The sequence below is a fragment of the Nicotiana sylvestris genome, chromosome 11, assembly GCF_000393655.2.
Source record: "Nicotiana sylvestris chromosome 11, ASM39365v2, whole genome shotgun sequence".
NCBI lineage: Eukaryota > Viridiplantae > Streptophyta > Magnoliopsida > Solanales > Solanaceae > Nicotiana > Nicotiana sylvestris.
The window spans coordinates 151,834,451-151,847,025 of NC_091067.1; the positions used below are offsets into that span (position 1 = coordinate 151,834,451).

At 43.3% G+C, this 12,575-nt stretch overlaps 1 protein-coding gene across 1 annotated transcript; it reads right to left on the reverse strand.

Annotated features, from left to right (window-relative positions):
* Window positions 1-7,911: 7,911 nt before the first annotated feature.
* Window positions 7,912-11,331, reverse strand: LOC138881854 (uncharacterized). Its single transcript, XM_070162142.1, has 6 exons — window positions 11,089-11,331; window positions 10,603-10,933; window positions 9,758-10,116; window positions 9,251-9,586; window positions 8,320-8,643; window positions 7,912-8,211 (listed from the first exon to the last, which is right to left on the reverse strand). Exons 1-6 carry the CDS (start codon window positions 11,329-11,331, stop codon window positions 7,912-7,914), a joined length of 1,893 nt encoding a protein of 630 aa, XP_070018243.1.
* Window positions 11,332-12,575: the final 1,244 nt, after the last annotated feature.

A 12,575-nucleotide genomic window follows, 5' to 3' on the forward strand; every position in this document is an offset into this window, starting at 1 on the left:
TAGACTTGGTGTGGTGTTGATGCAGGATGGCAAAGTCATTGCTTATGCTTCGCGGAAGTTGAAGGTTCATGAGAGGAATTATCCAGTTCATGATTTGGAGTTAGCAGCCATTGTTCACGCATTGAATATTTGAAGGCATTATCTATATGGCGTGGCATGTGAGGTGTTCACGGATCACAAGAGACTTCAGTATTTGTTCAAGCAGAAGGAGATAAATTTGATGTAGAGGAGGTGGTTGGAGCTATTAAAGGACTATGGTATCACCATCCTATATCATCCGGGAAAGGCCAATGTGGTGGCCGATGCTTTGAGTAAAAAGTCAGCTAGTATGGGCAGTCTTCCATATATTCCGGTCGGTGAGAGACCGCTTGCTTTGGATGTTCAGGCTTTGGCAAATCAGTTCATGAGGTTGGATATTTTTGAGCCCATCTATGTATTAGCTGGCACAGTCACTCGTTCTTCATTATTGGAGTGTATCCGAGATCGGCAGTCTGATGATCTTCATTTATGTGTTTTTAGAGACACGGTGCAGCACGGTGGTGCCAAGCAGGTTACATTAGGAGATGATGGGGTTTTGAGGTTGCAAGGTCGAGTTTGTGTGCCTAATGTGGATGGGCTTCGAGAGTTGATTTTAGAGGAGGCCCATAGTTCCCGGTACTCTATTCATCCGGGCACTACTAAGATGTATTAGGCTTTACGGCAACATTACTGGTGGAGGAGGATAAAGAAGGATATTGTTGCGTATGTGGCTCAGTGTTGGAACTATCAACAGGTAAAGTATGAGCATCAGAGACTTGTTGGTCTGTTTTAGAGGATTGAGCTTCCCAAGTTGAAGTGGGAGCGTGTCACTATGGACTTTGTTGTTGGACTCCCACAGACTCAGAGGAATTTCGATGCAGTGTGGGTTATTGTTGATAGGCTGACCAAGTCATCCCATTTCATTCCTGTGGCAGTCTCATATTCTTCTGAGAGGTTAGCTGAGATCTATATCCGGGAGATTGTTCGTCTTCATGGTATGCCCATGTCTATCATTTCTGACCGAGGTACGCAGTTTACCTCACATTTCGGGAGAGTAGTTCAGCATGAGTTGGGCACACTGGTCGAGTTGAGCACACTGGTCGAGTTGAGCACAACATTTCATCCTCAGACGGACGGGCAGCCCAAGCATACTATTCAGATTTTGGAGGATATTCTCCGAGCTTGTGTCATTGACTTTTGAGGCTCGTGGGATCAGTTTTTGCCTTTAGCGGAGTTTGCCTACAACAACAGCTACTAGTCGAGCATCCAGATGGCTCTTTATGAGGCTTTATATGGTAGGAGGTGTCGGTCACCGGTTGGATGGTTTGAGCCAGGAGAGGCTCAGTTGTTGGGTACAGATTTAGTACAGGATGCCTTGGACAAGGTCAGGATTATTTAGGATAGGCTTCGTATAGCTCAGTCAAAGAGTTATGCCGATCGTATGGTTCGTGATTTGACATTCATGGTCGGTGAGTAGGTGTTGCTTCGGGTGTCGCCTATGAAGGGCATGATGATATTTGGGAAAAGGGGCAAGCTTAGCCTTAGGTTCATTGATCTGTTTGAGATTCTTAATCGAGTGGGATAGGTGGCTTACAGACTTGCGTTGTCGCCGATCTTATCAGCAGTGCATCCAGTGTTTCATATGTCCATATTTCTGAAGTATCACAACAATCCATCCCACGTGTTAGATTTCAGCACTGTCCAGTTGGACAAGGACTTGTCCTATAAGGAGGAGCCGATAGCTATTCTAGACCAGCAGGTTTGTCAGTTGAGATCGAAGAGTTTCCCTTCCGTTCGTGTTCAGTGGAGTGGCCGGCCTATTGAGGCAGTGACCTGGGAGTCCATGTCCGATATGCGGAGCCGATATCCCCATATTTTCTCTGACTCAAGTACTTCCTTCTTATGTCCGTTCGAGGACGAATGATTGTTTTAGAGGTGAAGAATATGATGACCCAAAAGGTCATCACTTGTTTTACAAGTTGATTATGTGTTCCAAGGCCTTAAAAACCTCTTTTTGTCTCACCTCGATTTGCGTACACAGTATATCCGGAAAGCCATTATGTGAAAATCTGTGAAAAATGATGAACTTTGCTTATAAAATAAATTTAGGTTGACTACGATCAATATTTTGGGTAAACAGACCCGAACCCGTAATTTGACGGTCCCGGAGGGTCCGTAGGAAATATGGGACTTGGGCGTATGCCTGGAATCGATTCCAAGGTCCCTAGCCCGTGAAATGAATTTTTGAAGAAAATTGTTTACCTGAAAGTTTTAGAGTTTTTGGAAATTTGAATGTAATTGAATTTGATGTTATCGGGCCCGTATTTTGGTTCTGGAGACCGGTACAGGTGTTATATATGATTTAAGTTAAGCCTGTAAAATTTGGTGAGAAACGAACTTGAAATGATGTGATTCAGAACCTTAGTTGTAAAATTTGAAACGTTGAAAGTTCATGAGATTTTATTTGATTTTGATGCTAAATTCATAGTTATGGGTGTTAATTTGGAGATTTGATCGTACGAATAAGTCCATATGATGTTTTTGGGTTAGTATGCATGTTTGGTTAGGAGCCCCGAGGGCTTGGGTGACTTTCAGATGGGTTTTAGGATGTTTATACACTTAGAAAAGTTGCAGGTTTTGCTGTCTCAGGTGCACAAAGGTTTTGTTCTTCACGTTCGCGTGGCTCCACTCACGAACGCATATGGCAAACTTCCTTAGGTGCCAGTTTGTCTTCGCGAACGCGGAGCTTAAGACGCAAATGCGAAGCTGTGGGGGAGTTACACTTCGCGAACGCGTCTAGGCCCGCGCGAATGCGTAGGGTTAGTGGCCTGGGGGAAGGGATTTCAAATTTGTTCTACGCAAACGTGGCCTCCTTACCGCGAACGCGAAGGCCCTAGGAGCTGAAGCTCCGCGAAAGCGAGCCGTTGAACGCAAACGCGATGGTCAGCCGGGACTGACCCGTCGCGAACGCGACAGGCCCATCGCGAACACGATGAAGGCCTGCCCAGTCATTTTTAAAAAAATAGCAAAAACGGGCAGAACCCATTTACTTCATATTTTCAAAATTTGGGAGCATTGAGGCGATTTTCAAAGAACAAGTTCTTACCCAAAGCATTGGTATATAATTCTAAACCTTTTTCTTTCGATTTCCCATTGCATTTCATCAATTTTCATCCAAAAATCTAGGGATTTTATGCTAGAAATTACGAATTTGGATAGAGTTAGGGCTTTTTGATTAATTGGGATTTAGACCTTGTTTTGGGCCGGATTTCGAAACTAATTGCATATTTGGGCTCGTGGGTGAATGAGTGATCGAGTTTTGGTCCGAACCTCGAGTTTCGACCAAGCGGGCCCGGGGTCGATTTTTGACTTTTTGGAGAAAATGATAGAAAACCTATTATTAAGCATTGGGTATGAATTCTTTAGCATTTATTGATGTTGTTAAATTAATTTGGGCCAGATACAAGTAATTTGGAGGCGAATTCTTATGGAAAAGCGGTGTTTGAGGCTTTCATTGTGTTCGTGGCATCGAGTTAAGTGTTTGGTCTAACCTTAGCTTGAAGGATTAGGAGCTGTATCTTATTTGCTATGTGTTAATTGTGGAGTACAACGTATAGTCATGGTGACGAGTATCTATAAGTCGGTGTCAAGCATGCTTGTAGGTCTCGTATAGCAATTGATGTGACTTCGTTGTGATTTATTCATACTTAATATGTTGATTATCATTGTTGGTTCCTTTGCCGGGATGTTGTTGTTATATTCTTGTGACCTTGCCAGGATGTTATGGTTTATGATATTGTCTCCCTTGCCGGGATGTTATTGTTATGACATTGTCTCCCTTGCCAGGACGTTGTTGTTTGCTATATTGTCTCCCTTGCCGGGATGTTGTAGTTGTACTCTTGTAACCTTGCCGGGATTCTTTGTGATTGATGTTGACTTGTAAATGGGATCGAGTGGCACGCCGCCATGGAGATATATAAAATGGGAGCGGGTTGCACGCCTGCAACAAGATATATGAAATGGGTGCGGGTTTCACGCCTGCAATGAGATATATGTAATGGGATTGGGTTGCACGCCTGCAACGAGATATATGAAATGGGATCAGGTTGCACGCCTGCACCGAGATATATGAAATGAGATCGGGTTGCACGCCTGCAACAAGGAAGAAATGAAAGTGAATACTTTGTTTGTTTTCCTTGTTCTTGTTGGCATTTAAATTTTGGTTTCTTTACATTCCTATTTTGATATTCTGTTGTTATCTGGTACTCCCCGCAGCATGTTTCCCCCTCCCATCTTTACTGTGAATATTTGCTTTTATTTTCCGTTGTATATGATTTAACTGCACAGCTTTATTGGTAGTCTGGTCCTAGCCTCGTCGCTACTTCTCCGAGGTTAGACTAGGCACTTACCAGCACATGGGGTCGGTTGTGCTGATACTACACTCTGCACTGTGTGTAGATACTGGTACCGAAGCGTTTTGACCGCAATGAGGTTGCTACCTTCAGTCTAATAGGAGATTCGAGGTAGTCCTGCAGGTGTCCGCGGGCCTTGGCATCTCCTTTTATCATTTCTTTTCTGTTTTTACTTATTTAGAGATAGATTCGTGTATTTCTATTAAGACTTTATTTGTAGTAATCTTAGACAGTATGTGAAATTGTGACACCAAATTGTGGGTAGAGTTGTATTTAGACTTCCGCAGTTTGTATTAAGTTAAATTATCAGATTTCGTCTTCCGCTTTGTTATTGATATTATTATTTCCACTGTTTTGATATGTTGTTTTGAAACTATAAGGACTTAAAGATTTGAAAAGGGGTAATTAAAACGGAATAGTTGTCTTCCCTAGCTTTCACTAGTAGGCGGCATCACGACTCCTGAGGGTGGGAAATTCGGGTTGTGACAGGTTTGGAGCCTCGAGGGATCGGGTGAGTTTTGGATAGGCCGCAGAGTGAATTTGGACTTAGAGAAATAGCTGTTGCAGGTTCAGCTGTGTTGCAACTCTGATCTCGCAATTGCTAGGTCAGGCTTCATAATTGCGAGCCCAACAGGTTTGGCAATTGCGAGGGTTTGATAGCATTTGCGAAGAAAGCCCAGCCCGCCAGTGTTTGCAATTGGGAATACCCCTTCGCAAATGTGAAGTCATCAGGTGAGGGCCAGTATTGCAATTGCAACTAATTGTTCGCAATTTCGAGGTTAGCAAAAAATGCCAAGGTTCGCAAATGCTAGGCCTTGGTCGCATTTGCGAGCTTTTCAATTGCGAAGCTCCTGTTGCAATTGCGACATCTGCGACCAATTAATTGGGACTTAGACGCATTTTTTTCTCATTTTTCAAACTCTCTCAAACCCTAAGCTCTCTTAGGCGATTTTTCTAAAGAAAAGTTCTTCTCCAAATTAATTGTAAGTCATTTCTAACTCATTTTCTTCAATCTATAACATCTTTTTACATGATTTCAATTCAAAATCAAGGGTTTTCATGGGGTAAATTGGGTGTTTTGGGTAGAACTTAGGATTTTCAAATTTTGGGGAATTGTACCTCGATTTGAGTCCCGATTTCAAAAAAAATTATATATTTGAGTTCGTGGGTGAATGGGTAATTGGATTTTGGTTCAAACCTCTAGTTTTGACCATGTGGGTCCGGTGTCGATTTTTGACTTTTTTGGGAAAATCTTTCTAAAACTTATTTCCATGCATTAGAATTGATTCATTTAGCATTTATTGATATTATTAAGTAAATTGTGGCTAGATACAAGCGAATTGGTGGTGGAAAGAAGAGGTAAAGCAGTAGTTAAGGGTTGAATTGTGTTCGTGGCATTGAGGTAAGTGTTTGGTCTAACCGTAGCTTGAGGGATTAGGAGTTGTGTCTTATTTGCTATGTGTTAATTGTTGAGTACGACGTATAGGTGTGGTGACGAGTATCTATACGTTGGTGTCAAGCATGCTCGTGAGTCTTATTCTATGATTGATATGACTCCGTTTCGTATTGTTCATGCTTTATATGATGATTTTTACTGTTGAACAAGGCTTGTGGAAGTATTATCAATAATTGAACATTGTAGAGCATTGGCTCAAGTTGAGAATTGAGTTGTGAAGTAATTATGGAAAAGAGAAGAGGTTTATGATATTATCTCCCTTGCCAGGATGTTATTGCTTTTGATATTATCTCCCTTGCCGGGATGTTATTTCTCATGATATTGTTTCCCTTGCTGGGATATTATTGTTAAGCTATTATTTCCTTGCCGGGATTTTATTGTGTTATTATTGATTCCCTTGCTCAAATTGCTTTGTGATTGTTGCTTGGGTGAGGAAGAGTGTAAAGCACGAAGGGTGATGACGTGCATGATTTTGAGAGTGTTAATGCACGAAGGGTGATGTCATGCCGATATTATAAGGTAAAAGCACGAAGGGTGATGTCGTGTCGCACGATGTACAATGTCGTGCCATGATATGAGTGATAATGCACGAAGGATAATTTCGTGTCATGATTATGTGAGGTAAAAGCATGAAGGGTGATGCCGTGCACTTGTCTTTAATCTCCTTATTCTTGCTTATAGTTAAATTTTTGTGTTCATTTCACTTCTTTAATGATATTTTGTTTGTACATGATATTCCCCGCAACATGTTTCCCCTTCCCATCTTTAACTGCTAGTTTCTGTCATTATTACTTGCTGTATATGAATAACTGCACAAGTTTATTTGGTAGTCTTATCCTAGCCTTATCCCTACTTCGTCGAGGTTAGGCTAGGCACTTACCAACACATGGGGTCGGTTGTGCTGATACTACACTCTATACTGTGCACAGATCCTAGTGCTGCAGCTTTTGGACCATATTGAGGTTGCTGCCTTCAGTCCATCAGGCGACCCGAGGTAGTCCTGCAGGCATCCGCAGGCCTTGGCGTCTCCTTCTATCTTTCCATATTGTTTCTTTTATGTATTTCAGAGACAACGTTGTATTTATCTTTCAGACCCCTATTTGTAGTATTCTTAGACAGTCTGTGAGATTGTGACACCAGTTTTGGGTAGCTTCTTTTTATGGATTTGTATCGGTATTATTTTAAGTCATTGCATTTCATTCTTCCGCTTTATTATTATTTCCACTGTTTATAAAATGTTAACTCACGATTGTTAAGGGATTGAAAATGAAAAGGATTAATTAATTGGAATAATTGGCTTGCCTAGCTTTCATTAGTAGGCGCTCTAGTAGAGTCTCACAATTCACAGACAAGCTTACTAGAGTTTGAGGGATCGGTACAGAGACGTCTGTATTTATCCCCCCGAGGCTACAGAGTTAGGAAAAACTTCACATCTATTCTTTCCTGTTGTGTGACTTGATTTCTGTCACGCCCCAACCTCTGAAGGCACGACCGACGCTCAATTGAGTGAACCCAATTGAGCAAGCCTTACCATACACTTCCTACCCACCTCGATATGAATAAAGAAACCATACTTTTGTTTATCCATTTAGGCGGGGAAAGACAGTGCATTCTACATTGATAGTTCATTTTAAACACCACATTAAACTGTACATGAGTTAGTTTCCAAGATCCCCATAGGGTTACAATTTATAGGCAACATGGTCCGCATATCGGTTATGCAATCGCATAATGGACCACATATTTAACCTCAAATTTGACTAACACACTGACTCACTTTGAGGTGACTATTCCCCCTATGTGGTCCGCATAGCTGATATGTGACCGCATTCTCGACCGCAAAATCGCACTTCTGTGGAAAATATTATTTCTTGACTTTTTAATGCATTGTTCAATCCAAAGGGGTCCGAACCACGGTGAGCAAGCTCGCCGCGAAGAATTTTTATGAATCCTAACACATGCTCCTAACTTGGCACCACGGGATTCGGGGTTCTGAGTAGGAAATTCACGGGGCCTATTACATGACTATTCGAACAAATGTGGGTACTTATTTTTCATCACATCCTCGGCTTCCCAAGTGGCTTCTTCAACTTGTTGGTTTCGCCATAACACTTTCACGGATGCAATTTCCTTATTCCTCAATTTCCAAACTTGCCTATCAAGAATGACAACTGGAACTTCTTCATATGACAGCTCTTCATTAACCTCAATAGTCTCAACTGGCACAATAGAGGACGGATCTCCCACTACCTTTCTCAACATGTACACATGAAAGACCGGGTGTACCATTGACATCTCGGGTGGCAGCTCGAGCTTGTATGCCACCTGACCAATCCTCTGAATGATTCTGTATGGTCAGACATACCTCGGACTTAATTTTCCCTTCTTTCCTAACCGCATGATGCCCTTCATAGGGGAAACCTTTAAAAATACCCAATCATCTTCTTTGAACTCTAAATCTCTGCGACGCACATCCGAATAGGATTTTTGGCGACTCTGAGCAGTTTTCAATCTATCCTTAATAATCTTGACTTTCTCCATTGCCTGATGCACGAGGTCCGGCCCTATAAATTTCGCTTCTCCAACCTCAAACCATCCAATGGGAGACCTACATCTCCTACCATACAGTGCTTCGAATGGTGCCATTTGGATACTAGCGTGGAAGCTATTGTTGTAAGCAAATTCTATGAGTGGCAAATGGTCATCCCAACTACCCTTGAAATCAAGAGTACAAGCGCGCAACATGTCTTCAAGCGTCTGAATAGTGCTTGACCATCGGTTTATGGATGAAAAGATGTGCTAAGATTTACCTGCGTACCCAAACCTTGCTAAAACGTCTTCCAAAAGTTGGCTATGAACTTAGCCCCTCGATCTGAGATGATTAAGACTGGAGTGCCATGTAACCTGACAATTTTTTTGATATACAACTGATCATACCATTCCACTGTGTCGGTAGATTTGACTGGAAGGAAGTGCGCTGACTTTGTGAGTCGATCAACAATCACCCAAATTGAGTCAAACTTGCACGGAGTGCGTGGTAACCCTACCACAAAATCCATGTTGATCATCTCCCATTTCCACATTGGTATTTCTATTCTTTGAGCCAATCCACCGGGCCTTTGGTGTTCGGCCTTTACTTGCTGACAATTCAGACATTTTGCCACAAAGTCCGCCACATCTTTCTTCATGTTATTCCATCAATAAATTTCCTTAAGATCATGATACATTTTCGTGGAACCTGGGTGCACGGAATACCTGGAAGTGTGAGCTTCTGCCATGATCCTTTCCCGAAGACCGTCGATATCAGGAACACATAGGCGGTCTTGGTACCGTAGGGACCATCATTCATGCCAAAGGAAAAAACTGTGGTTTTGTGTTTGAGAATCCCCTCTTTCAGTTGTGCTAACAACATATCCACGAATTTCTTCTCTTTCACCTCTGCCACAAGCGATGATTCAGCCCTATTCTGCAAAATTACCCCTCCTTCATTAGAATCCACAATGCGAACTCCCAAACTAGCCAACTGGTGAACCTCCCTGGCCAACGGCCTCTGATGGGCCTCCAAATGAGCTAAACTTCCCGTAGATTTTCGACTAAGTGCATCTGCCACAACATTAGCCTTTCCCGGGAGATAGAGAATGTCAATGTCATAGTCCTTGAGTAACTCTAGCCATCTTCTTTGCCTCAAATTCAACTCTTTCTGCTTGAAAATATATTGAAGGCTCTTATGATCCATAAATACATCCACATGGACCCCATACAAATAATGTTGCCAAATCTTTAGCGCAAACACCACTGCTGCCAGCTCTAAGTCATGTGTCGGATAGTTCTTCTCATGATTCTTGAGTTGCCTAGAAGCATAGGCTATAACCTTTCTGTGTTGCATTAACACACACCCAAGCCTGACTCTCGAAGCATCGCAATACACTACAAACCCCTCTGTACCCTCTGGCAGAGCTAACACTGGTGTTGTTGTCAATCTTGACTTCAATTCTTGGAAACTCTTTTTACAAGCATTGGACCACTGGAATTTAACTGCTTTCTGCGTCAATTTAGTCAATGGAGAGGCAAGAGTAGAAAATCCCTCCACAAACCTCCTGTAGTACCCAACCAAGCCTAAGAAACTGTGAATCTTAGTTGGAGTGGTAGGTTTAGGCCAATTCTTCACTGCTGCAATATTTTGAGGATCAACCATAATTCCTTCCCTAGAAATTACATGGCCCAAGAACGCTATAGATTCAAGCCAGAATTCACATTTCGAAAATTTTGCATATAATTGATGTTGCTGAAGAGTCTGCAAAACTGCCTTGAGATGGGCAGCATGGTCCTCCCGACTTCGGGAATACATAAGGATATCATCAATAAACACTATCACAAAGGAGTCTAGAAAGGGCTTGAAGACTCGATTCATAAGATCCATGAAAGCTGTCGGGGCATTTGTTAGCCCAAAAGACATTACCATAAATTCAAAGTGCCCATACCAAGTTCTGAAGGCAATATCCTGCTCCTTTATCTTCAATTGATGGTACCCGGATTGCAAGTCAATCTTTGAGAAACATGTAGCACCTTGCAATTGATCAAATAAGTCATCTATTCTTGGCAGGGGATATTTGTTTTTGATTGTGACCTTGTTGAGTTGTCGGTAGTCAATACACATCCGCAGCGATCCATCTTTCTTTCTTACAAACAAGACCGGTGCACCCCATGGCGACACACCCGGCCTGATGAAATCCTTCTCTAGCAAATCCTTCAATCGTTCCTTTAGCTCTTTCAATTCTGTCGCTGCCATTATATAAGGTGGAATTGATACAGGTTGTGTTCCTAGTATCACATCGATCCCAAAATCAATCTCCATTTCCGATGGAATCCCAGGGAGTTCATCTGGAAAGACATCCGGAAATTCATTCACAACTGGTACAGCCTCAAGGTTAAGCGCCTTAGCATTGGTGTCTGTAACCCTAACTAGATGATAGATACACCCCTTCATGATCATCTTTGCGGCCTTAAGGTAGGAAATAAACCGACCTCTAGGCACTACATTATCTCCCTTCCATTCAATAATGGGCTCATTAGGAAATTCAAGCCTAATAGTTCTAGTCTGACAATCAAGTTTGGCAAAGCATGAATAAATCTAATCCATTCCCATTATTACATCAAAGTCTACCACCCCTAACTCAATAAGATCGGCCGCGATATCCCTACCCGTGTTGTAGAAACACATCCCCTATAAACCCGAGCAGCTGTAATAGACTCACCAACTGGGGTAGACACCAAAAAGGGCTCATGAAGTTGATCCGGCTCTATCCCGAATCCCATAGCAACAAAAGGGGTAACATAGGACAAGGTGTAACCAGGGTCAATAAGTGCATACACATCATGATATTGGACAGTAAGAATACCTGTAACAACATCTGGAGAAGCCTCTACAGTCTGGCAACCACTCATAGCATAAAACCGGCTGGGTTCTCTAAACTCTGTGCACCACCCCTAGCTGCACCACACCCTGCGGGTGCTGGGGTACCTCGAGCTGGGGAGGGGGATGAAGATGTAGCAACTGCCTGGCTGGATGACTGAGCTGTGCCCCTACCCGCTCCCTGGCAGGATGCACGACAATGTCTCTGAATATGATCCCTCATCCCACATCCATAGCATATAGGTAACTCTAGATAGCAAGTCCCTGAGTGTATCTTCCCGCACCTGGGGCACGGGGACCTCTGCTGCTGCTGGAACCTCTCCCCTGACCGACCCCGGTGATGGGATCCCCTGCTGCCCTGACCGGGCCTGAAACAACTCCACTGCTGCTGGCTGGACCCTGACAGTGGTGCACTGGCTGAAGACTGTGCAATAGACTGGGAAGGCCCTGATGATCCTCCCCTGAAAGCTGATCTTCCCCCACCTAGTAACTCCCCCATATTGCCCGTAGACCAGGCCTTGCTTCTACCCTCTCTCTCCATTCTGTTCTTTAATTTACGGTTCTCTGTGGCCTGAGAAAATGCTACCATCTTCCCATAATTCATGTCGGAATTCAATGCAACCGTAGAAGACTCATTAATGGTCAAAGAATTAAGGCCCTGAACAAACCGGCACACCTGGCCTCCATTGTGGGTATCATATGAATGGCATACTTAGACAAGCGAGCAAACTCCATGTGGTACTCCCACACACTTCTGTTACCTTGCCTCAAATTTTCAAACTCTGTCGCATGGGTTGCCCTTGTCTCAGCGGGCAGGAAATGGTCAATAAAGGCATCAGCGAACTCGCTCCACCTTGACAGAGGGCACCCCTCCTCTCGGGAATCCTCCCACAACTCAAACCATGAATAGGCCACCCCTTTCAAGCGGTAGGCAGCCAACTCTACTCCTTCTGTCTCAGTTGCACGCATAACCTTGAGGGTCTTGTGCATCTCATCAATAAAATCCTGAGGGTCTTCTTCTGGATTGGCAACTGTAAACACCGGAAGGTCTAACTGAAGAAATCTATTCACTCTGGAACTAGTAGAATCCCCTTGCTGGCTGGATGAACTAGGCGCAACATTCAACCTCTAGGCCTGGGAGGCCACTAGCTGGGTCAACATCTGAATAGCTCCCCTAAGATCCCCATCCGAAATACCAGAACTGGAAGCTGGAGCTGGAGGCGGGATAGAAGTATCAACAGGAGGGATGGTGGTACCCTCTACGGGTATAGGAACT